General features: G+C 49.1%; 1 protein-coding gene across 2 annotated transcripts in view; it reads right to left on the reverse strand.

Moving 5' to 3' along the window:
* grid2 (glutamate receptor, ionotropic, delta 2) overlaps window positions 1–24285 on the reverse strand; it is a 1370357-nt gene that overhangs the window by 378740 nt on the left and 967332 nt on the right. For both annotated transcript variants that reach the window (XM_072495324.1, XM_072495323.1), the window contains one exon: window positions 8805–8978. In XM_072495324.1, the coding sequence (XP_072351425.1) occupies window positions 8805–8978 (174 nt within the window). The remainder of the gene's footprint in view (window positions 1–8804; window positions 8979–24285) is intronic.

Here is a 24285-nt window from a genome sequence, read left to right on the forward strand (position 1 = left end):
TTCAAAACGATAGCAATTTCATAATGTGACTTTGAAGATAATTTCCAGGGCCAGTGTTTATCAGCTACATTATTGTAAAATAAAATGAATATCAAAACAATTGCTGCTTTTTAAACTGGAGGTTGATTAGATAAGGAAACTGCAGAAATGCATTTGAAGAATGGACAAGGAGCGCGATTCTCCTGAATGAAGACCTGACAGCGGGAATACCGGAATGATTCTCGCTGGCGCTAGGGGTGAACATGCAATGGCACTTAGAAATGTATATAACCAAGAGCGGGGTATTCATGCCAATCTATGGCACTTGCTAAATTATTTAGAAGATCGGGGGTTTCGCTAAACCTGAGAGGGGCGCGGCCTGACCTCTCTGAAAGGCCTCGCTCCTCAGGGCACCCCCATGCTACAATGTTGCTGTACCCACCCTAATCGCTAGTAAGCCCTCTGTTCCCCAATCGTTGGAAAGAGCCCCCAAAACCCCCCAGCTCCCCCGTTCAGCACCCCCAATTTACCCCTTCCCCCCCCCCCCCACTTCAGCCCACCCTCAGTTCTCCCCCTTCAGGCCCCACCCCTTAGTAGTGACAACCTGGCACCTTGCACGCCGAGAGGTGACAAGGGGGTGTGTATACTCCCAATACTTCTCTCCAGGGTGCCGAGGGGGGGTCCTTCATGGGAGGTGGGTGTCGGTGGGGGTGGGGGGTGGTGATAGAGTTGGGGTGGGGGTGCTTTTGCAGGGTTAGAAATCTCCAGGTCCCCGTTTCTTAGGACTTGCACCAATTCACGGCAGCGGGACACTTGGCTGGGTGGGGCTGGGGGCGTTTGGAAAATCCCAGGAGGCAGGTGAATCCGGAGTCCTGGCATAAATTTAATTCAAATGAGACTCTTACTTGACAGAGTTGAAAAAGAGTGACACCCACCAGCTTCCAAGTCAGTTTAATGCGTTTATCCTTCCATTGTTAACTTTCCATCATTCCAGAGGTTTGTGGCAGCACTCTGCTGCCTCATTATCTCTTCTAGGCTACTCTTCCTCACGTTACAGATGTATCTTGCTGCTGTCCGTTTACATCCTCCTCCATCCCCATTAGATCTCTGCACTCCTGAAACTCTAGCCTGTTGCATAACCACAATTTTCATTGTCCCACCATTTGTAGCGATCAGTTGACGGTCCGAAGCTGTGAAATTCCCTCTTTAAACCTCTCCACCTCTCTCTCCTTAGATGCTCCTTAATATTCATCTCTTTGACCCAATAGATGGCCACCTTTCCTAATATTTCTTTGTGTAGCTGATGCCAAATACTGCTCACTAATGCTCCTGCTACACAGCTCAGGGTGTTTTTCGGTGCTTAAAATGTTCCATAACTGCAGGTTGATATTGCTGTTAAAGTTTGAATAACATATTTTATGGTCTGAAAATAAGGCTGTTTTCTGAGTGGAGATCATTCTTTCCAGATGCGATGTTTTAACTCTGAAAAGAGTTTGGGTTGAGAAAAATCACAGACTTTTGAGTTTGGTTTGCATCAAGAATTTCTGACTTGCAACGAATGTCCTTTAAATCTGCATAAATTTCATACATTTAATGGGAAATTTCATTTATTCATTCGTTTTAAATTATGAATGCCATCTTAATGTGTGCCAGGTGTGTAGCCCACTATCTCATGTGATTGCCATTTGAAAATTCAGTCACACATTATAGCTCAATAGAGCCATTATAATTCATCCGTGGAATAAAGTAATAGGATTGATCTCACAATAAATGTGCTTTGGGTGGAAAATACCACTCAGGGGAGCTGGTTTGTGGAAGTCTCAGACACACTCCCTCCCATCTCCTGCCCATATAAAAAGAATATGAAATAGCCTGGACTAAGATTACCGGATGTCCTCTTCTGGCGGGTGTGAGACCTTTTACCAGGAGAGCAAATTCAGTGCACCTTCCCTTTTTCACAGTCTGTCATTGTGTACTCAAATGTCAGTGATTTTGAGCAATGGGTGTATCACATGATTCTAGTAGCCTGTGCATGAATCTGATTAAGCATGTATTTGTGTGTGTTTGTGTACATGTATGGTCGCAAGAGATTGGTGTGAATTTGTTCATGTACTGTTCCCCCATGTTTTGTTCAAAAAAAGTGAAGTTACGGGGCTGGATTCTCCGATTTTGCGGCTATGTTCGCGGGATTGGTCTCGTCTTATGACCAGAAAGTCAGGCCCGCCCCCAGCACCGATTCTCCGGCCGGTGGGGGGCTGGCAGCCGCGCAGCGTAAAGATCCCAGCTTTACCTGCGGAAACGGCCAGAGAATGGCCAGGTTCATGGCCGCGCATGCGCACGGCGGAGACCGCTCTGTGCAACATGACGCTGGCCGCGGTCGGACCCGGCCTGCCAAACATTCCGCCGTAAACGGGGATTCTCCGTCCGATTGGCGAACGCGATTTCGACGCCGGCGATCGGAGAATCCAGCCCACGGTCCTTTGAGCCAGGGTTCCATTCTGAGATCGTCCCGTCCAGTTACAGCATCAACTGGGATTGTAACAAAAGTGGTGGCTCTTGCAGGATTTCAAAACGTGGAGAAAGGGTTACTGGATGCTGAATCGCAAAACTTGGTCTGGGATTTATTGTTAAATGGTGGGATCTGTGAATCTTAAAAAAACAGGAAGTGGAATATTGTGATACTGGATAAAGTAATTGGAGGCACCATGAGGTATATTGTGCAGGTTAGAATCCAGAATGGTATTAGAAATTGCTAAAACATTTTTGAGAGTAAGTTAACTCAGTTAAATTAATTGACAGATAAATTGGAGTTGGGGTTACCTACAGGGGTAAAGAAAGCTGAGATTATTGATCGTTGAGTCAAACATTTAAAATGTCAAGGATTGTCAGATGGACCATGTCTTTCGAAAATGAGGATATTGAATTAGCTAAAATTCAATTACAAATGAAGAAAATCGAAATGCAGGGAAACGATAACGAGAAAGAAACAGAACTGAAATGTGAGACACTGGTAAAGCAAAAAGAAAGGGAATGAGAGGAAAGTGACAAAGAGAGAGGGAATTGGAAAAGGAGAAGTTAGCAATGCCAGAAAGAGAAAAGGCAGAGAGAGAGAATTTCAACTTAAAATGCTGGAAATTAAAGCAGAGACACTGGAGCAGGTCGAAGAAGGAAATAGTTCTGGGCATTAACCTAGTGGGGAAATGTTTAAATTTACACAAGAACTTCCAAAATCTTTGGAAAGGACGAAGAAGCATTCTTTATTCATTTTGAAAAGGTACCTAAACAGATGAAATGGCCAAATGAAATTTGCGCATTACTTTCACCAAGTAGACTGGTAGGTAGAGCTGGTGAGGTGTCAACATTATTGTCAGAAGAGGTATCTGTAGATTATTATGTAGTGAAGAAAGTTATCCTGAATGCATATGAGTTGGTTCCTGAGGCAAAAATTTCGAAATGCAAGAAAACAACCTGGTCAAACTCGTATTGAATTTGAGAGGGTGAAGCAAAATAATTGTGACCCTTGGATACAGGCGTTAATGATAAGAGAACACATATGGAGCCGTGAGATAGGTGATTATTTTTGAAAAACTGAAAGATTCACTTCCTTTGGTTATTAGTGCACATGTTAAGGAACAGAAAGTAAAAACTGCTAGATCGGCAGCAGAGCTAGCTGATCATAGAATCATAGGATTTACAGTGCAAAAGGAGGAAATTTGGCCCATCAAGTCTGCACTGGCTCTTGAGAGAGCACCCCAGCAAAGCCACATCGCCACCCTATTCCCATAACTCAATAACCCCACCTCACCTTTTTGGACACTAAGAGCAATTTATCATGGCCAATCCACCTACCCTGCACATCTTTGGACTGTGGGAGGAAATCGGAGCACCTGGAGGAAACCCATGCCACACAGACAGTAACCAAGCCTGAAGTCGAACCTGGGACCCTGGAGCAGTGAAGCAACTGTGCTAACCACTGATCAGAAACTGGTGCATATAACCAAACCGTTATTCCATATTCCTTTTAAACACAAGGATAAAAGGCGGGGTGAGGGGGAGAAAAGAAAAGAAAGAAAATATTCAGGAAAAAGATGGCACAGTTAGAAATAGTCAGGAGGTTTCATCTCAGAATGAAAGGAAAGGTGCGGAGGGTGGAGGTGACATTCGGAGGCCTAAGTGTTTCCATTGTAACAAAGTGGGACATATTAGGGCAGATTGTTGGAAGTTAAATGGAAGACCATTTGCAGTAGTAGGAAAGAAAACATCTGGACAGAGAATGGTTATTAAAATAGCTGTTCTCCTTCGAGGAAAGGACACATGGTAAGTGTTACAGCTGCAATTATTTTCACTGCCCCTGTCTGGATTGCTGTCTAGCTTCCAGATAGGAGTCTCTTTTCTGTGGGGTGTGGGGGGGGGGGGGTGTGTTGGGGGTCCCTTTAGTTAAGGGGTCTTTGTGGGGGGTCTTTCAACTTACAAGGTCCCTGTGGGGGGCGCCTTCTAGTTAGGGGGTCTCTGTGGATTCCCTCTGGTTAGAGGGGCCCTGGGGAGTTCCTTCAATTAGGGGGTCCTGGGAGGGGTCTCCCTATTCATGTGGTCCCTGGAGTGAATGGGGGGTTCTGGTAGAGGTGGGCAGGTAGTGCATTGTGGGGAGGGAAGGATGGGCCTCGAATGGACTTTGGGGACAACTCCCTAACAGGGTTACCCCCCCCCCACGCTAGTAAATGCCAGAGGTGATCCGGGCCCAAGTGATTCCCGGCCCAGGGGATCGGAGAACCAAGGAGGGTCGGAGACTCTGTTGTCGGGCCCGCTAAATGGATGCAAATGGGACAATAAGATGGTTAAGTCGTGAACCTCGATCCCGGCGCCAGCGGGAACGTCGGAGAATCGGGCGGCGATCCCGAATTTCCCCTGATGCCCGATTCTCCATCCCATCGGGAAACATATTTCGGGTGTCACAGGACAGATGAATGGGTGAATTGCACGAGAGCCCCGAATCGGACTCATACCAGGCCCCGGGCCGATCCCGATTCATCCAACTCACTCTGCCTGGCGTGATCCAGATCAGCACAGTTAGATGAGCCTAAAGGCTTATTTAAGTGCCCGGATGTCGGATTGACCCGGCGCTCGGGACTAGCGCCTGGGACTAACGGCCGCGTCTGCGAGACTGGGCCAGGGTGCTATTCAGTACTCGTCCACACAAACAGGGACCAGCGTAATGGCACCTCGGGGTGGGGGGGCGGGGGGGGGCTCTCACGGGCTGTGGTAGCTCGGGTGGTCGGGGACAGGACAGGGTGGTGCCGTGGCACTCCCCCTGGCAACCAGGCACCTTGCCACGGCCAGCCTGGCATGTTGGAAATGGCACCCTGGCAGTGCCACCCTGCCAAGGTTCCTGCATGGCACTACCAGGGTGCCGGGATGGCCATGCCAGTGTGCCCAAGTGTTAATTTGGCCCAGCCAGTGGTTTGGCCCGGGGGGGGCTTGCCAATTAGATTGGAAGGGTTGGGGGGGATACACAGGGGCCTCGTCAAGGTTGGGGGGTGGGTTTGGGGGTTGATAAAGCAGGTGGGGGGGGTGACTGAATGTTGGGGGGGGGGAAACAATCGGGGCCGACGATGAAAATGGTGCCCCGATCTGAGAGCAGCCACCCTGCTGGTGAGATCAGTTCGCCTGCAGGAAATCTCTCCAATTGCAACCTCGGAGGAGAGAAATCCCGAGGCTCTCCCAAAAATGAAGTTCCATTAAATAGCGAGCAGGGTGTTCCTTGGCGCTGCAGACATTGAGAAATACACATTTAAACGCGCCCGACAGCAGACTTAGTTTTAAGTTCGCTGGATCACGCCCATGGTATCGTTTTAAGTGGGTTTAATTTAATGTTTTTTTTATATGGAAGAGTAAAACCGATAGTTAGATTCATACTGCACAAATGTACTTGTATGTGAGGGAGTTGGTTAAGTTCCAATTGTGTTTCTATTGTGCTGAGATAGGGCTAAGGCATGGAGAATAAATAAAAGGCATAAGCATGTGAGTGTTGCTTAGCAATTTGGGCCTTGTAAGTTAGAGATGCTTTTAAATGTGAGTTTTAGTTGAATTTGTGGTTGGATACAGGACACTGGGAAGTGAACAGCTCTCAACTCTGTCAGGAGGGCGTTGTAAAGATGCAGGTTTCCGAAGAAACAAGACCCAATCCAGACAACCAGAGATTTGGGCAAGAAAGAACATTTAAGACACCTGACGTTAAGAGAACAGAGACCAAGGTATTGTTCAGAAGAATTCAAGGAAGAGTAAACAAAGTGTTTTGAGTGAAAGAGACAATTGCAGCAACTAGACTTAAAGTGTGACAGCAAACTTCAGAGGTAAATAAAACATTTGATATCATTTTAATACAGTTTGGGAATTTAGAGTTAAAGCAATTGTGAGCAGCTTGCACAGCCGTCAAGACAGATAAATCCTAAAGGGTTTGGTGTAAAATCCCGGCCTGGACTCGCTGTTAAAAGTAGAGTGGTAGGCCACGATCGAACGGCCACGCTGCGCCCAAAGGTCAGCTTGCTGCAGTGCAGCATGGCCGTTGAAAGCCGGGAGACCCCCCTCCCAGGATCTACTCGGCTAGCCACGCCGCTCGACATTCAACGCAAACTCGCGAGACGTTGTGATGTGAATCTCGTCCACAATGAGCGGGATCTAATTTTAGCAAATCTGCATATTAGAGCAAGGCAGTAAGCCTCACTCTAATGTGCAGATTCCTGAAGTACCTCATAGAAATCATAGAATTTTCAGTGCAGAAGGAGGCCCTTCGGCCCATGGAGTCTGCGCCGACCCTTGAAAAGAGCCGCTACCTAGGCCCATGCCTCCCCGTAACCCAGTAACCCCACCTAACCTTTTGGACACCAAGGGGCAATTTAGCATGGACAACCCACCTAACCTGCACTTCTTTGGACAGTCGGAGGAAACCGGAGCACCCGGAGGAAACCCACGCAGACACGGGGAAGAAGTGCAAACACAACACAGACAATCACCCGAGGCCAGAATGGAACCCAGGTCCCTGGAGCTGTGAGGCAGCAGTGTGAACCACTTTGCCGCCGTGCCACCGTGAGGCTTTGGCATTCAACCCCTTTGCCTCAGAGACATCAGGGGAGTGCCATTCAGTACTGGTCTCCACAAACATGGGCCAGACAGAAAGGCACTTGTGGGGGTCTCCCAGCGATCAGAGGCTCCCAGCTGCTTGCCCTTTGGGCAGGGTGCTGCCCTGGCACTGCTGGTGCCACCTGGGTATTCTGGCAGTGTCAGCCTGGCATGATGGTGGTGCCACCTAAGTGCCTATCTGGCAGTACCAAGGTGCTCAGGTGCCACTGCCAGCTGGCATGTGCACAGCCAGGGTGCCAGGTTGGCACTGCCTAGGTGCCAAACTGGTACATTTTGAGAATGCGCAATCAGGCTGGGTTTGCCCGGTGTGGGTATTGGAGGCGAGGGGGCGGAGACCCTCCCATTTTACTTTAAGGCTTGGGGGGGAGGTTGGGCATTGTTTTAGGGGCCTTGGAGATCGGATGCCATTTAAAACATGCATCCCAATCTCTCGTTACAATGGGGAGTTCCGGTGAGCAGAGCTCCCCACTGTTCAAAACGGGGCTATGTGCCGCCTTGGCTACACGTTCCCCATTCAACCCCCTTATTCAATGTGACTCTGCTCCTCAGTGTGTTTTTTAAAAAGTAAAGCTACAGGCGGGGATTCTCCCGCAATTGGCGGGACGGCCCGAAGCCGGCTCCAAGAGCGGCGTAAACCACTCCGGCGTCGGGCCACTCGGAAGTTGCGGAATCCTCTGCACTTCCGGGGGCTATGCCAGTGCCGGAGGGGTTGGTGCCACGTCAACTGGCGGCGAAGGGCCGCCGTGGGCCGGAGCGAGTTGGTGCATGCGCAGTACCGCTGGCGTGTTCTGGCGCATGCGCAGGGGGTTTCTTCTCCACGCCGGCCATCGCGGAGCCTTACAGAGGCCGGAGCGGAGGGAAAGAGTTGCCCCAGGGCACAGGCCCGCCCGCAGATCGGTGGGCCCCGATCGGGGGCCAGGCCACCGTGCCCCCCCCCCCCCGGGGCCGGATGCCTCCACACACCCCCCCAACCCGAGGACTCTGCTAGCCATCCTCCAAGCCAGGTCCCGCCGGCATGGACCATGTCCATTTCACTCTGGTGGGACTGGCCAGGAACGTGCGGCCGCTCGGCCCATTGGGGCCCGGAGAATTGCCGGTGGGGCCGCTGCCAACTGCCCCCGATCGGCACGCCGTGATCCCCGCCCCCGCCCGAAAACCAGCACCGGAGAATTCGGCAGCCGGCGTCGGAGCAGCGGGGCGGGATTCACGCCGCCCACCGGCGGTTCTCCAACCCGGTGGGGGGGTCCGAGAATCCCGCCCACGGTCATTTGAGCCAGGGTTTCATTTAGGGATCATCCCATCCAGTTATAACATCAACTGGGATCCTAGCAGTGTCCATGGGACGAGATTCTCTGGCCTCCCCACAGCATAGTACTCAGCGGCGGTACCTTTTGATCTGCCATTGTCATTCAATCCACCCCAGGCCACTGGGAAACACGCGCCAGGGTTGCATAGTTGGCGGGCCCGGGGGAATCCACTGGCGCGAGCAGACGGAAGAGCTTGCCCAGCGTATTCACTTGCGGCTTTGTGTACACGTCACACAGGCACACATGACAGGGATCTTTCAGGGAACACACAGCACAGTAAGAGTGAAAATATCACTCATTGTAAAAGAATGGAACACATTCTCAGCACCCACAAGTTCAGTATTAAAAATTGTCACGCCTGTTGAATTGAAATAGTCCTACCTCCATGTTATTCTTGTATGGATCCTTGGGGTCGCACAGCGATGGAGAGATTCTGTGTTTACCACGAAAACAGCGGTGAGTGGTATTTAAGGACAAGGGAAAGGTTTGCCGAATTATTGTCAACCTTCCAATGGACCGCCTCACCAACTCCTGGACGTCGCCATCGCTTAACTCCTGGGAAATGGCAGAAAGAGTTTTATTTTTAAAGCGTAGGTCACACTATAATTTTCACCACTTCCTTTGCTTCTTAAAGACTAGGAGTTGATCATGGAGTTTTAGACTGTTCATCAACTTTAATACCAAAAGGGTTGTTAAAGTAACCATAGATTGTAATGTAGGAAGGGTTCCATCTCTTGCGAGTTGTATTTCATCTCTTCACATACACAGTTTACAAGTTAGCATCTGAGTGAAGTTTTGGTTTGACAGGAAGCTTTAGCCCATACCCTCGGGAGCAGAGTTTACATTCTGCTTGATCCGTGCAGCACTCAAAGCTCCGAGTACTTAAGGCTGACGCTGGCTGCTGAACAGAAAACATCTCACTCTCCAATCCATCATTCGGTGGAATGATCAGCCTGGCGCTTGCCAAGCGCAGGTGTACAAAGCAAAAAATAAATAAAAATCCACAACGGAATTGTCACTATTTCACTTCTTGAGCAAAACTCGTTTGCAATTATTCCAACACAACAAAGCTGAGGAGACAAAACACAGAACAAAACGCAGACAATGCCGTTCTTTTATATTTTGAGAAATAAAAGCATGCTGCCAACTTCCTATTAAGCTGACATCTTTGTGCCTGTGGCAAACTAAATATTGCAACCTCCGATCGAAGAGGAGAATGATAAGCTGCTATCGTTTGCAGCCAATTTAGAATGAGGTGAACATTTGATATTCTGGGTTTTCAAGCGATTGTTACTGCACCCTTTCTTCGCCCAGCACTACCTTGCAGTGGCAAAATGGCTGCCCACCACCCCCAATTACGCCCCACATTGAGAAGGGGCTATTTGTTTTTTTCCCCTCTTTCCTGACAGGGGATGGCATGACGTGCTCGATCGTGAGGGAGTGAAGGTGGCGCGGGAAACTTTTGTAAACTGGACTCTGCTTTGGGTGGGGGTGGGGGAGGGGGGGGGGGGGTGGGTGGGTGGTGGGACAGAGTGTAATGGGCAGTCAGTCCATCTTTTATCTCTGGGTTGGGGTGTTTCTGTCCGGTTTGAACAGGATAGTAATAAAATGAGGACACGGATCGTTGAAGCGTGGGATGGCGTTAATGATGAAAATGTCCTCGTCTCCAAACATTAGTATTGTTCACCAGTTGTAAAAGTGGTCATATCTGAGGGCGAGCACGAGGAGTGAAAGTGCCACTGGATGGCAGGGAGAGGTCATGTTGAAACAGATGCCGACCTGACTTTAGCTGAACATGTGGTGTTGGGTGTTCTGACACACAGATGAGCCAACACGGTTGTATCTGGTACAATGCTATTTTATTCAAACTTACTATGTACAGTTTTGTCTTTGCACTCTGCACGTGGGGGTTCCCTGCTTGTGATGTTGTAACAGCTCTTCTCTGTTTCTTTGTCCCCAGACCTACTGACCACCAGGTGTCGTGCTCGTGCTTTTTATGTGGTTGGTGTTCTTGTCTGTGATTGGTTGTGGTGTTGTGTGCTCTGATTTGCCTGTTGGTGTGTCCATCATGATGTGTGTGTTTGAATATCATGACATCCCCCCTTTTTACAAAGATATGTGCCTACGTGGTAATAAATATGATTGTGTCGTGAGTGCATCTAAGAGTGTGTGTGTGTGTCGTGTGCAGCATGTGCATATGACGGAACTATGTACATGGGGCGATGTCGGGTGCGTCACATGAACCAAGTTGTACCATAACATAACATAAATGCGAACGAGAGAAGAAGAAAAAAAACTTGAACAGTTGTCCAGTCAGACGACATCTGGAACGATAAACAACAACAGGTTATCATGTAAAATTGTGCAACTTGTTAAACATATGAACGGTATTATAAGTCCAGTCTAATGGGCTTGCGACGAGTTCGGGTTGACCGCCTCAAGGGTGGATCAAGAACCACCGGCTGCTGTGCAGGCATGGCCATGGGTGGCGATGGAGAGGGCGTGATGTGCGGCAGCTCCACAAAGTCATCCTCGGAAGCCTGTTGAGGATCTGGCGTGTGCGTACTGTGTGGCTGTGAGCGTGGAAGTCGGCGAAGGGCGCGCCGATTGCGGCGACGTACTGAACCATCCGGCATGCGAACCAGGAACGAGCGGGGAGCCACTTGTCGGAGGACTTCGGCCGGTGCTGACCAGCCACCATACGGTTGATGGACGCGTACTTTGTCTCCGGAGGACAGGGGGGGCATGTCCGTCGCTCGTGTGTCGTACCGACTTTTCTGGCGATCACGCTGCATTTGCATGTTCCGAAGAACCGTCTCATGGTCTGTTGTTGGTGCCAGGATGGAAGGTACCGTCGTCCTGAGGGAGCGACCCATTAGTAGCTGCGCTGGCGAGAGACCCGTGGATAGCGGGGCCGATCGATAGGCCAGCAAGGCAAGGTTAAAGTCCGATCCGGCAGCAGCCGCCTTGCACAGGAGCCGCTTGGCGATGTGGACACCCTTTTCAGCCTTCCCGTTCGATTGTGGATGTAGAGGGCTGGATGTCACATGAGTGAAACCATATGCTGCGGCAAAGGACGACCATTCACGGCTGGCGAAGCAGGGTCCATTGTCTGACATGACAGTCCTGGGAATGCCATAGCGAGCAAATGTTTCCTTGCAGGCCCCAATGAATGCGGACGACGTCAGATCATGGAGAGGCATGACTTCCGGGTAGTTTGAGAAGTAGTCTATAATAACGATGTAATCTCTGCCGAGCGCGTGAAATAGGTCAACACCCACCTTCGCCCAGGGGGACGTCACCATCTCGTGTGGTAGAAGTGTTTCCGGAGGTTGCGCCGGCTGAAACCTCTGACAGGTTGTGCAGTTGAGCACCATGTTGGCTATGTCTTCATTAATACCCGGCCAATATACCGCCTCCCGGGCCCTTCGTCTGCATTTTCCGACGCCCAAGTGGCCTTCGTGTAGTTGATGAAGAATCATCTGGCGCACGCTGTGCGGAATAACGATCCTGTCTGATTTCATAAGGACCCCGTCTATGTTGGTAAGATCATCTCGCACATTATAAAACTGGGGGCACTGCCCTTTGAGCCACCCTTCCGTCATGTGGCGCATCACTCGCTGCAGAAGGGGGTCAGTCGCCGTCTCTGCGCGTATGTGGGCCAGACTAGGATCATCAGCTGGCAGATTTGCTGCTGTCAGAGTTACGTGTGCCTCAATTTGACGCACGAACCCCTCCGCATCTGGTGGTGTGCTCACTGCTCGGGAAAGAGTGTCCGCCACGATGAGATCCTTCCCCGGAGTGTAGATCAGTTCGAAATCGTACCTCCTGAGTTTAAGTAAGATGCGCTGGAGGCGAGGAGTCATGTCGTTCAGGTCTTTGTTAATGATGTTGACCAGGGGGCGGTGGTCAGTTTCGACCGTAAATCGTGGCAGGCCATACACATAGTCGTGGAACTTGTCCAGTCCAGTTAACAAGCCCAGGCATTCTTTTTCGATTTGCGCGTAGCGCTGTTCGGTAGGGGTCATGGCTCGTGAGGCATATGCAACCGGGGCCCATGACGACGTGCTGTCTTTTTGCAGGAGTACCGCTCCAATACCAGATTGGCTGTCGTCTGTTGAGATCTTTGTAGGGCGAGTCGTGTCAAAGAAGGCCAGCACTGGTGCCGTGACCAGTTTGTGCTTGAGCTCCTCCCATTCCCGCTGATGCGATTGGTGCCAGTTGAATTCTGTCGATTTTTTTACGAGATGGCGCATATTTGTTGTATGAGAAGCCAGGTTGGGAATGAACTTCCCAAGGAAGTTGACCATGCCCAGGAATCTTAGGACAGCCTTCTTGTCAGCCGGTCGTGGCATGGCTGTGATGGCGCTAACCTTGTCTGCATCGGGACGGACCCCTGACCTTGAGATGTGGTCCCCGAGGAATTTCAGCTCCGTCTGGCCGAAGGCACACTTCGCACGGTTGAGACGCAGGCCATTTTGTCGTATGCGGGTGAAGACACGTCGTAGACGATGCATGTGTTCCTGCGGAGTGGTGGACCAAATGATGATATCGTCCACATATACACGTACCCCTTCGATGCCTTCCATCATCTGCTCCATAATGCGGTGGAAAACTTCAGATGCTGAAATGATGCCGAATGGCATCCGGTTGTAGCAGAATCTGCCAAAAGGGGTGTTGAATGTGCATAGTCTTCGGCTGGCCGGGTCCAGTTGGATCTGCCAAAATCCTTTGGACGCATCCAATTTGGTGAATATTTTGGCTCGCGCCATCTCGCTGGTGAGGTCCTCTCGTTTCGGGATGGGATAGTGTTCCCGCATGATGTTGTTATTCAGATCTTTAGGATCTATACATATACGGAGCTCGCCAGAGGGCTTCTTTACACAGACCATGGAGCTGACCCATGGCGTGGGCTCCGTGACCCTGGATAGGACCCCTTGGTCCTGAAGAACCTGCAGTTGTACCTTGAGGCGGTCTTTGAGTGGCGCAGGAACCCTGCGAGGTGCGTGAACGACAGGGATGGCGTCCGGTCTGAGTCGAATCTTGTACGTGTATGGCAATGTCCCCATGCCTTCAAAAACCTCCTGGTTGTGAGCAAGGAGGGAATGGAGATTTGCGTGGAACTCAGCATCCGGGAAGTCGGATATCTCATCTGGAGAGAGAGACATAATGCGCTGTACCAGGTGAAGGACCTTACACGCCTGTGCGCCCAGTAACGAGTCCTTTGATGAGCCGACAACTTCGAAGGGGAGTGTGGCCGTGTGCATCTTGTGAGTTACCTGTAGCTGGCAAGATCCTATGGACGGGATGACGTTCCCGTTATAGTCAACCATCTTGAGCCGGGATGGCGTGATGGGTGGTTTGACCTTCATGGCCTGGACTGCAGAATATGCAATCAGGTTGGCGGATGCGCCGGTGTCCAGACGGAAGGCGACGCGCGATCGGTTGACCGTCAGGGTGGCACACCACTCATCGGCCGGATTGATGGCATTGACCTTGTTGACATCGATGACGGAAACGCGGAAGGCATCCTGGTCATCTGCATCACTTAACTGGAAGTCTTGATGCGTGGGCTGGACGGTCCTGACTTGTCTGCGAGATTGTCGAGGATGCGCCGGATCCATGGGTTGAGCCGAACGACAGTGGGCTGCGTAGTGGCCCATCTTGCCACATCTGAGGCACTGTCGGTTTTTTGCAGGACATTGCCCTTTTAAATGTAGAGCTCCTCAATTGCCGCACGTCATGACGTCACGGCGTTCGTTGCGCCACTGCGCATGCGCAGTGCGATCTTGCGGTGGGCGCGCCTGCGCAGTGCGTCCCTCGTTGTGGCCGTTATTTTTGGCGCGCACCTGCGCGGGAGACCGCGAAAAGCGCGGGAAGCGGCCGCTGTCGTCCGGGCCGTGGGTCGGGAAGTAATCGACGGCCTGGATGCGTTCGACGTCGTGGGCGGCCTGGCTTGCCGATTCGACGGCTGGGGACCCCCTCCGTGCCAACTCGGACGCCTGAAATCGGGCAAAACGGCAGGTAGCATTTTCGTGGAGGACACAGGCTTCCACAGCAGACGCTAAGGTGAGGCTTTTTATTTTAAGAAGCTGCTGGCGTAGGCCACTAGAGGCAACGCCAAAAACAATCTGGTCCCTGATCATGGACTCTGTGGTGGTGCCGTAACCGCAGGACTGCGCTAGAATCCGGAGGTGCGTCAAGAAGGGTTGAAAAAGCTCCTCCTTACCTTGCAGGCGTTGCTGAAAGAGGTATCTTTCAAAACTTTCATTTACTTCAACTTGAAAGTGCTGGTCCAGTTTGAGGATGACCGTGTCATATTTGGATTGGTTTTCGCCTTCTTCGAACACCAGTGAGTTGAAGACGTCGGTGGCGTGCTGACCTGCGTAGAAGAGGAGCATTGCAATCTTCGTTTCATCCGAGGCACTCTGTTTTTCGGTGGCACGGATGTACAGGTCAAATCGCTGCCTGAAGAGCTTCCAATTGGTACCTAGGTTCCCCGCGACTTGCAACGGCTGCGGTTTGTCGGTGCGGTCCATGTCCAGAATGGCAGGTTAGTAGGTAGGTATCGATCCACTCCTGTACCATGTGGTGTTGGGTGTTCTGACACACAGATGAGCCAACACGGTTGTATCTGGTACAACGCTATTTTATTCAAACTTACTATGTACAGTTTTGTCTTTGCACTCTGCACGTGGGGGTTCCCTGCTTGTGATGTTGTAACAGCTCTTCTCTGTTTCTTTGTCCCCAGACCTACTGACCACCAGGTGTCGTGCTCGTGCTTTTTATGTGGTTGGTGTTCTTGTCTGTGATTGGTTGTGGTGTTGTGTGCTCTGATTTGCCTGTTGGTGTGTCCATCATGATGTGTGTGTTTGAATATCATGACAAACACAAAATGAGACAGGCTGCACATTGAGCTTCAAATTTTCGGTCATCGGTTTAGTGTTCCTGTATTTATATAATGCTCATGGGCATTTGGACACGACACTTGGATGACCTGATCACACTCATTTCTTTGTCTGTGCTATTTCAATGTTGTTGCTAACTGGTTTATTTTAACTGGCACAGTGATTGTGCGTCTTTTTATTCGTTTGCGTGATGTGGCCGTCGCAGGCTAGACCAGCATTTATTGCCCATCCCCTGTTGCCCTTCAGAAGGTGGTGGTGAGTTGCCATCTTGAACCGCTGCAGTCCTTCAGGTGTAGGTACACCCACTGTGCATTTAGAGTTCCAGGATGTTGCCCCAGCGACAGTGAAGGAACGGCGATATATTTCCAAGTCAGGGTGGTGAGTAATTTGGAGGGGAACCTCCAGCTGGTGGGGTTCCCAGGTATCTGTTGCTCTTGTCCTTCTAGATGGTAGTGGTCATGGGTTTGGAAGAGAGCAGAGACTGGGATTAGCCTTAGAAAGTACACAGAAAACTGCAAATTGGATACTGAAATCTAAGGCCCTTCATCCAACCTGTGACCCATGAATCTAGTGAGTCTGGCCTACAAACTTCAGGCATTTGGGTTCTGTTCTGTTACAAGGCCAGTGGGAAAGACCAAGGGAGTGAGAATAATTGGATAACTCCTTCAGAGCACCAGCACAGCCGTGAGGCACGTCACTCTCTACCGTACATGATTCTGTGATATTTGTCTTGTGTTGCTATCTGGTAGTTGAGATTTTGGGCCTCGAGGTTGGCAAAGAATCATTCTCAGCGCTTTTACTTCACTGACAGATCAACTGTACATCAGAGCAACAATGATGCTGATAAAGGCATATTGGTATATGGTCACCTTTATGGGAACATGCCTAAAATTAGTGGCTCACAAGGCTCATTATGTACATGTCAGTGGCCTACAAAAATAAAGAGCTTAAATGCTCTTGCTCAGGAGACTAGATTAAAATCACGTTGTGTGGTATTAAGAATTGATGTATTCATATTCAATGCCACTCTGCAATGTTAAGGAAGGTTTTCACATTGAAAATAACCTATTCATTCGTAATGTTCCCTCACACAGCATGGTATGAACTTACTTCTGTTGCGGTTGAATGAACCAGTGCTCGATACAGCACAGTTCTTATATAAAAGATTGGCTGCAAGGGGTGTTGCGTTAATTAATTTTGCTAATTGATGCAGCCCCGTATTCTCAGACGCACCACAGGAAATGCTGAAGCAGTCTTGTGTTCATCTCCCACCAGCGCACATACCTTGTTTAGAATCATTAAGGAATAACCAAGATGCACCCGCTCAATAATTAACACACTTGAGGTCTAATTAGTTTGGGAGAGAGATCTGTTTCTCTGCATTTCACAACAGTTACTAAAGCAGCAGGTTAAAATTTTTATTTTGCTTTGCTTGTCAGGTCTTCTTCCCTCAAACACTCCGAAGGAGGTCCCAGCCAGCTACTCAAAGCCCTTGTTTGGCCATATCTGGAGTAATGCGTCCAGTTTTTGGCACCACACTTGAAAAAGGGTATACTGACTTGGAAGGAGTGCACCACAGAGTAGTAGAATACCACCAGGGCTCCAAAGGTTAGATTATGAGGGGAATTTACATGAACTACATTTCTATTATCCGACATATATAAACAAAGGGGTGATTTGATTGAGACTTTTAGGAATTTGAACGGAATGGATTGGGTGGATGGAGAAAAAACATTTTCTGTTCGTGACGGAAGCTCAGCACAAGGCAAAGGAGAAAAAGACTTGCATTTCTAAAATGTTCTTTTTTACGACCACCGGACGTCCCAAAGCACCTGACGGAGAATGAAGCACTTTTCGTCGTCAATGCTGCAAGAAATGAGGCAACCAATTTGCACTCAGCCCCCTTCTGGATATTCTGAAAGAGCATGGAATGTGGCACGCCATAAAATCCAGCAAATGACCAAATAATCTGATTTTGCAATGTCGTTTGATAAGGATAAATATTTCTCTTCTTCCAACTGGTTCAGGCTGACGGGGCCCTGGTTTAACCTCCAACAGCGCAGCACTCCCTGAGTGCCACACTGGAATGCCAACATTGAGCTGTGTGCTCAAACTCTGGGCTGGAGCTTGTCACTCAGAGGTGATGGTGCTACTAACTTCGCCACGTTTGACAAGAGCCTTCACCTTAAAATCAAAAAGCGGTCATTCAGGAGAGATGCTGGGAAACACTAAAGGTGGTCGGGGCGTGGAGCTTGCCAACAGAAAAAAGCACTTGACGCTAGATCAATTCATCATTTAAAAATTGAAGCTGGTCGATGATATACGAGCCAAGTGCAGTAGCTGGCTCCTTTACGGCGTGATCTTCTGAAGGGTCATGTGACCTCTGATCCAATCAGTGCTCGGGAATCGACGAGATGAGCACGGGCTGTTTGCTCAGTTCGATCCAGGAGGCAGACTTGCAGCACCGTGGCGGCACGATCTGTACAAACCACGGTGGGCAAATGAACATTCGCTGTTTGTACCTAACCGGTAAAATGATGAGGTAAAAGAAAGCATCAGGTGTGCTTGCAAGATGATCAGCTCAGGATCTAGTCCAGTCGAGGTCAAGCTTGCGAAGTTGAGGATAACTGAAGACATGCCTGTCTTTGGTAGAGTGGATCCCTTCGCCGCCTCGACTGAAGATTAGTTGCGATATGTTGAGCATATTTCTTTCAGAACAAACGGAGTTGAGGAGGAGTGGAAGATGGCGATATTGTTAAGCACGTGCAGGGCCCACACGTGTAATTTGATCCATAGTCTTACGTCCCCAAACGCGCCCTATGCAAGCTCGTTTATAGAGACTGTGACTTTAGTAAAAGGGCGCCACTGCCCAATGCCCTCCGTGATTTTGCGACAACACCATGGGGAGAGCTCCAGGGGAGACTACTGCAATCTTCACAGCAAAGCTTTGGAAAATTTCAGAACACTGTGGCTTCGGGCAACACTGCATGATATGCTGAGGGATCGACTGGTTGTGGAGTTGATGATGAGGCCATACAGAGTAAGTTGCTGGCAGAAACTGAGATGAATTGGAAATAGCATTAGGAATGGAGAACTCTGCGAAGGGCACCCGAGGACTTCAGGGTGCACCGAAGGGTGGGAATCTGCAGACAGCAGTGGTGCCAATAGCAAAGAGACCAGTTTAAACAGAGAAACAAGGAGAATTAGAAGATTCAGGTGAATGAATCAACAATCTCAGATCTGTACAGAGGGTTAAAGCTCTGGGGGAAACCATTCCCCTGAGATTTGATGGTTCAAAGAAGCAGGATGCTTCATGTGCCACTGGAAGGCCTATTTGAATTAAGAGTAAGCCTAGTAACAGTAGAGTGAACAGTTCAGCACCAGAGCATGATGCTGAAGATTTTTCTACGAGTGATCGGAATGTTCTTCAGATCAATAGTGTGTAGACGGGCATGGCAGCCCCCATTACAGTGGTTTTACTGGTAAATGGCAGACCATTAAGAATGGAAGTAGATAGGGCAGTTCCTGTAGGGGAGCAAACATGCAGAAATCTTCAAGAGACTGCAGAACACGGCAGCTAGATTGGCTACCTACACGGGGGAGGTCATGCAAATAGTACGGATGACTGGCACACCTGTGAGATAAGAGAGGCCAATCTGCCCAGCTTCCATCTGTCATGGCGTCTGGTCAAGGGCCAAGTCTAATAGGCCGTGTCGAGCTCCAAGAAATTGGACTCAAACTGGTTGGGAATTTTCAGAATTAAGGAAGGGGACCTGCATGAAGTAATCCGGAAGTTTCAGGACATTTTCCAGGAAGAACTGGGAAAAATCAAAGGATTAAAGGCAAAAGTTCTCATCGGTTCAGGGAATACGCTGCCCCGACCCCTCAGTCCTGTAAGAAATCAGGATGGTAATGAATTTTCCAGACATTTTACCAGTGTCAGCAGAGAAACTATAATTGTGGACCAGCAAAGACTCACTGTTATCAAAGATAAGACACAAGATATGAGTAGGTTGGCAGAATGAGAGGATTTCTGAAGCCCTGAAGCCAGACTACGTTCGGAGAGACGAGCCAAGCTGTGAGGATGGAATCATCCTATGGGGATGAGCAGGGGTGTGAATTGCCCCTTGCAGAGTTTCATTGTTCCCATCGGGAATGTCGGAAAACAAAGAAGCTAAGTTAGGTGGCCAGGCATCGACACCAATATCAAGAAGTTAGTGAAGTACTGCGATCATAAGAACATAAGAACTAGAAGCAGGAGTAGGCCATCTGGCCCCTCGAGCCTGCTCCACCATTCAATGAGATCATGGCTGATCTTTTGTGGACTCAGCTCCACTTTCCGGCCCGAACACCATAACCCTTAATCCCTTTATTCTTCAATGCCAGTTATAGCAGAAGTCACCTGCTGCAGCCCCTTTGCACCCTTGGGAATAGCCAGGTCGGCCATGGGTGGGAGTCCGCATAGATTATGCAGGACAATTTTTTAGCAAGATGTTTCTCCTATTGGTAGACAGCCCCCTCCCCAAATGGCTGCAAGTATTTGAGTTGAGGTTCCGCAACCACACACGCTGCAGTTGAGAAGCTTCGCCAGTGCTTTGTGTTTCATGGCTCATCAGAAGTTCTCGTGTCAGATAACGGAATGGCTTTTACAAGCGCCGAATTTCAAAGTTTCATAACTCTGGGATGAAACATGTCAGAACTGCACCATATCATCCCTCATCCAATAGACTCACTGAGTGGACAGTCCAAACCTTCAAGGCCGGCTCAACGAAACAGCCAGATACACCTTGGGAAACAGAGGGAGCTCGGTCCCTCCTGGCGTCACTCAGCCACAAGTATTTCTCCAGCAGAGCTATTGTTGGGTCAACAGTTAAAGACCAGGCTAAGCTCGGTATTCCCAAATTTAGCGAGGAGGGTACAGAGAAGCCAAGAGAAGAACTATGATTCAACTAAAGGTGCAAGATCTTTCTATGTGAGGAATTTCAGGAGTGGCCCAAGTTGGGTTCCAGGAATTATGGTGGCCAAGACAGGACCGCTATCTCACAAGGTGAGAGTACAGGACAGGATTTTGGGGGAACATGGGGACCATGTGCATGGGCGAGAGGTGTCCCAGGAGCCAGTGATATATCCTGATTTGTTGTTACCAGCTGGAAGTGCTGTTGGCTGCCCGGGAAATGTAATTTCCAATCAGCCTGTGATAAGCGAGATATTGTTTCAACCGAAATAGAAGTTGAAGCCTCAGTTCCAGAAGAGAGAGCTAATGTGACAATGCCAACAGGAATTATCCCAACAGAGGTACCCCAGTCAGGGGGGTTGTGGCCATTCTATGGAGAATTGAAAGCCATCAGAAAGACTGAGCTTTTGATGGGCTGATTGAAAATATTCCTTGTTGTAAGTCACGGGGAACTGTATAATTTAACTATCATTCTGTGTATTAAGAATTTAGAGGGGAAGGGATGGAGTAGCTGGCCTCTTTAAGGGGGGATCTTCTGAAGGGTCATGTGATTCAGTCTTCCAATTGGTAGCTAGCGTGCGGGAATCCCCGAGCAGAGCGCGGACTTTTGCTCAGTCCGATCCAGGAGGCAGACTGGCAGCATCGTGGCTGCACTATTCTATATGTAGCATGTTGTATAAATGAGGGTTTTTCAAACTCAGTGGTGTAACCCGCGGGTGGGTCATGAGCAGGTGTCAGGAGGGCCGCGGAGCAATAGGTCCCGCCATTCCCATGGTGGCCGCAATCGGGGGAGAAGTTCCGAACAGCCGCTTTGCGGCCGCGGCCGCCTTTTCAATGCAGATAAAGATTAGACTGCGTGGAGTCTTCTGACCAGAAGTGGCCGCAGAGAGTAGGTCACCTGGCTGCTTGTAGAATTAACACAACGCATCGTCCAGGGACGTTTCGATTTTGTAGCTGCTGGCAAGTAAGGCAATTGAACTGTGAAGGTCAATATTCTTTTTAAAGTAAGAGGTGGACAGAGACTCAGATAGGGAGTTTTCCTACTAGCCAGGATCTCACAACATAATCTGCTGGAGAGAGCTGTTCAGGAGAGTCCAGGGCAGGACAGAGCAGTGGTCGCGTTAGAGCTCGAGGGCCTCGGGTTAACGGCCCTGAAAAAGAAACTTAACTCAGAATAAAGAAGTATCAAGATGATTTCTTGAGTTATGATTTTGTCAATTGTGGCAATGCAAATAAGGAGGCAAAGCCCATGTGTGTTATTTGCAGGGAAGTACTGGAAAATGAGAGAAGTTTCAGAATTTGAATGAGAAGCGATGGGTGAAAAATCCCTTTTGAGGTTGAGACCCCAGAGTCAGTTATTAACTTAGGGCTGACTCCAAATTAAAAGACTACCCTGCTGTAGCTGACCAGCGATACCACATTAAAAACAGGCCAAAAGGCCATGTCAGCATTATGGTGCAGCATCTCCCAGGAGAATCCAGTGCTGAGTAAAACATGCATTTTGTTGCTATTGCCCTTCACGACGACCTTCATGTATGTAGTTGGACTTTCCATTTTCATAAAGATGAGGAAAGGCCAAAGGAACTGGCTGAAGTCTGCACCTGATATGCTCATTCAACCGGATTCAAGTGAGATCGTGAAGACAAAGTAGGCTTTCACATTAAAAGGTAAGAGAGCATGGCATGCGTCACAAAGGTCGGTCAGCGTGGGTCACGAAGGTCGGCCGGCATGGGTCTCACAGGTTGGCCGGTTGGCAAAAGTGGGTCCCAGGAGAAAAGTTTGAAAAACACTAATGTGGTTAAACGTTCGTTGTTTGTAAATAACTGGTGGAGCCAAGTTACTAGACAAAGGTAGTAGAGGATATGGAGAGCAGGGCAGCTAAATGGAGCTCAGTTGCAGATCAGCCATGATCACACTGTACGGTGAAAAAGGCTTGAGGGACTGAATGTTCTTACATATTTATGCTCAGGCATCGCAAGCCAGCTACTACATAGCAGAGATGCACTTCTCCCAGGAGTTGCCAACCCTTCAGGTTCATCCGCACCTTCGTATCACCCACCTGGACCCTCTCAGCACCCACCCCTCTCAGCACCCACCCGCACCCTCTCAGCACCCACTTATGTCCTCAGCACCCACCCACACCCTCTCAGCACCCACCCGCACCCTCTCAGCACCTACCCACACCCTCTCAGCACCCACCCATTTATTGCCTTTGAGTACATGTGGGTGAATTGTGTTATGCAATACTTACAAATTTAAGGGGAAGAAGAGATTCTCAACAATCGACAGTCTTGAAACCTCATTACAACGCCGAGGGCAATGGATTTATTGCCTGGGCACTTCATGTCGATAGGAACCATTACCACTAATGTTCTCTGGGCTGCTGTTGCTCTGTCTCCAGAGCGTTGGCAGGGCGATGGCAGTAGCCTTGACTAAATATCTGGCCTATATCTTAAATGCCGGAGATTGAGAGCCAGTCACCAATCAATTTGCTGAAATAAACTCAGAGAAAGTACACTCCTGCCCTTGAAACCTGTACGGCAGGAGGGTAGAAATGAGAGTCTGTGGTAATCTGCATACCCCATTCTGTGTGCAGTGATTACTGGGCCGTTGGAATGAATGAGTGTCCTGCAAGTCAGGGAAACACAACAGGGAACTTCTATCTTGGTGAGGCAGAAAGAGCCATTTGTCTATAATTCTGGGCACCCCAAAGCCTCGGAGAAAAGATATTGTTGACTTTGGAAGAAACGCAGCATAAATCAACCAGAATATCACCAGGACGCGATGAGTAAATGATGAGAAGGGATTAGTTAACCAGACTTGTATTCTTGGACTGGAGAAGGTTAAAATGTAGTTTAATTGTGATTTTTAGGATCGTAAAAGGAATTGATAACGTAGCCAAGGGAGTGGAGGAATACACACCCATGGCAACAGTCAGCATACAGACAAGCCTTGATGTCGCTGAATGACAGAACAGACTTGAGGAGATGAATAGCCATGTCTATGCTTTATATTCATCTGTGAAGCGCAACAGGCCAGGGATCATTAATAGAGGTGAAAGTACAGAGGCATATTCTCAATATCTGTGGGTTGGCGCGGAATATTTAGTCAGGTTCCCCGTCAATGTTTGAGCGGACAGAGAAGAGTTAGGGATCTGAGTCATCCAGGAATCTCTTGGACGGGCAACACGCAGAGAAAAATCACGGGGCATTAAAAAGTGGTCCTTTCAAAATTTTCTTTCAACGCTTTCGCTCATTATTTCAACGACAAAAAAATTGGAGACTGAGAAATGAAAAAATGAAAATCGCTTATTGTCACAAGTAGGCTTCAAATGAAGTTACTGTGAAATAACCCTAGTCGCCACATTCCGGCGCCTGTTCGGGGAGGCTGCTACGGGATGGGGAGGAGTGGCAGCTTGGACAGGTGTGACAATTGTAAATGGGATGTCATGGGACTCAACCTCCAGGGAAATGTCAAACGAAGTTGGCAACCCAGGTAGACTCGCGATAGGTTGGGTTGTACCTGTGCAGGGGGGAATGAGACTAGTGCAGTCCCTTCAGCTTCGGTACAATGCTGCAATATTTCCTGCATTTGGTAACCAACAAAAAGTTCACAGGGACATCTATAGATGTTATAACATTGTTGTGAATTGTCATCAGGAAGCTCTTTGTGGATATGTAGTTTGTTAAAAGTGCATTCAGTAGTGGTACACTTAAAATTCCTGACAGCCTACTGCACGCATTCTGTACTCCCGAAAACAATTTGTTTGGCAGGAATCATTTGTGTTCCTATAAATGTTGAATATTCAAATGTTAGTGTTTTGTTTAAGGGTGCTTCAATTTTAGTTATGTCCCATTATCTGCAGAAGTGCCATGTTCTGATCCCTCAAATAATTCACCTCTGGCAGTAACACTTTACCCCTGCGCACCAACTGTCTAAGCTGGTTCACCTGAGGGCATTCTTTCACTCGCCCGTGGAGACATCCAGCACGGCAAGGGGC

This window comes from Scyliorhinus torazame, chromosome 3 (assembly GCF_047496885.1).
Source record: "Scyliorhinus torazame isolate Kashiwa2021f chromosome 3, sScyTor2.1, whole genome shotgun sequence".
NCBI classification, from domain to species: domain Eukaryota; kingdom Metazoa; phylum Chordata; class Chondrichthyes; order Carcharhiniformes; family Scyliorhinidae; genus Scyliorhinus; species Scyliorhinus torazame.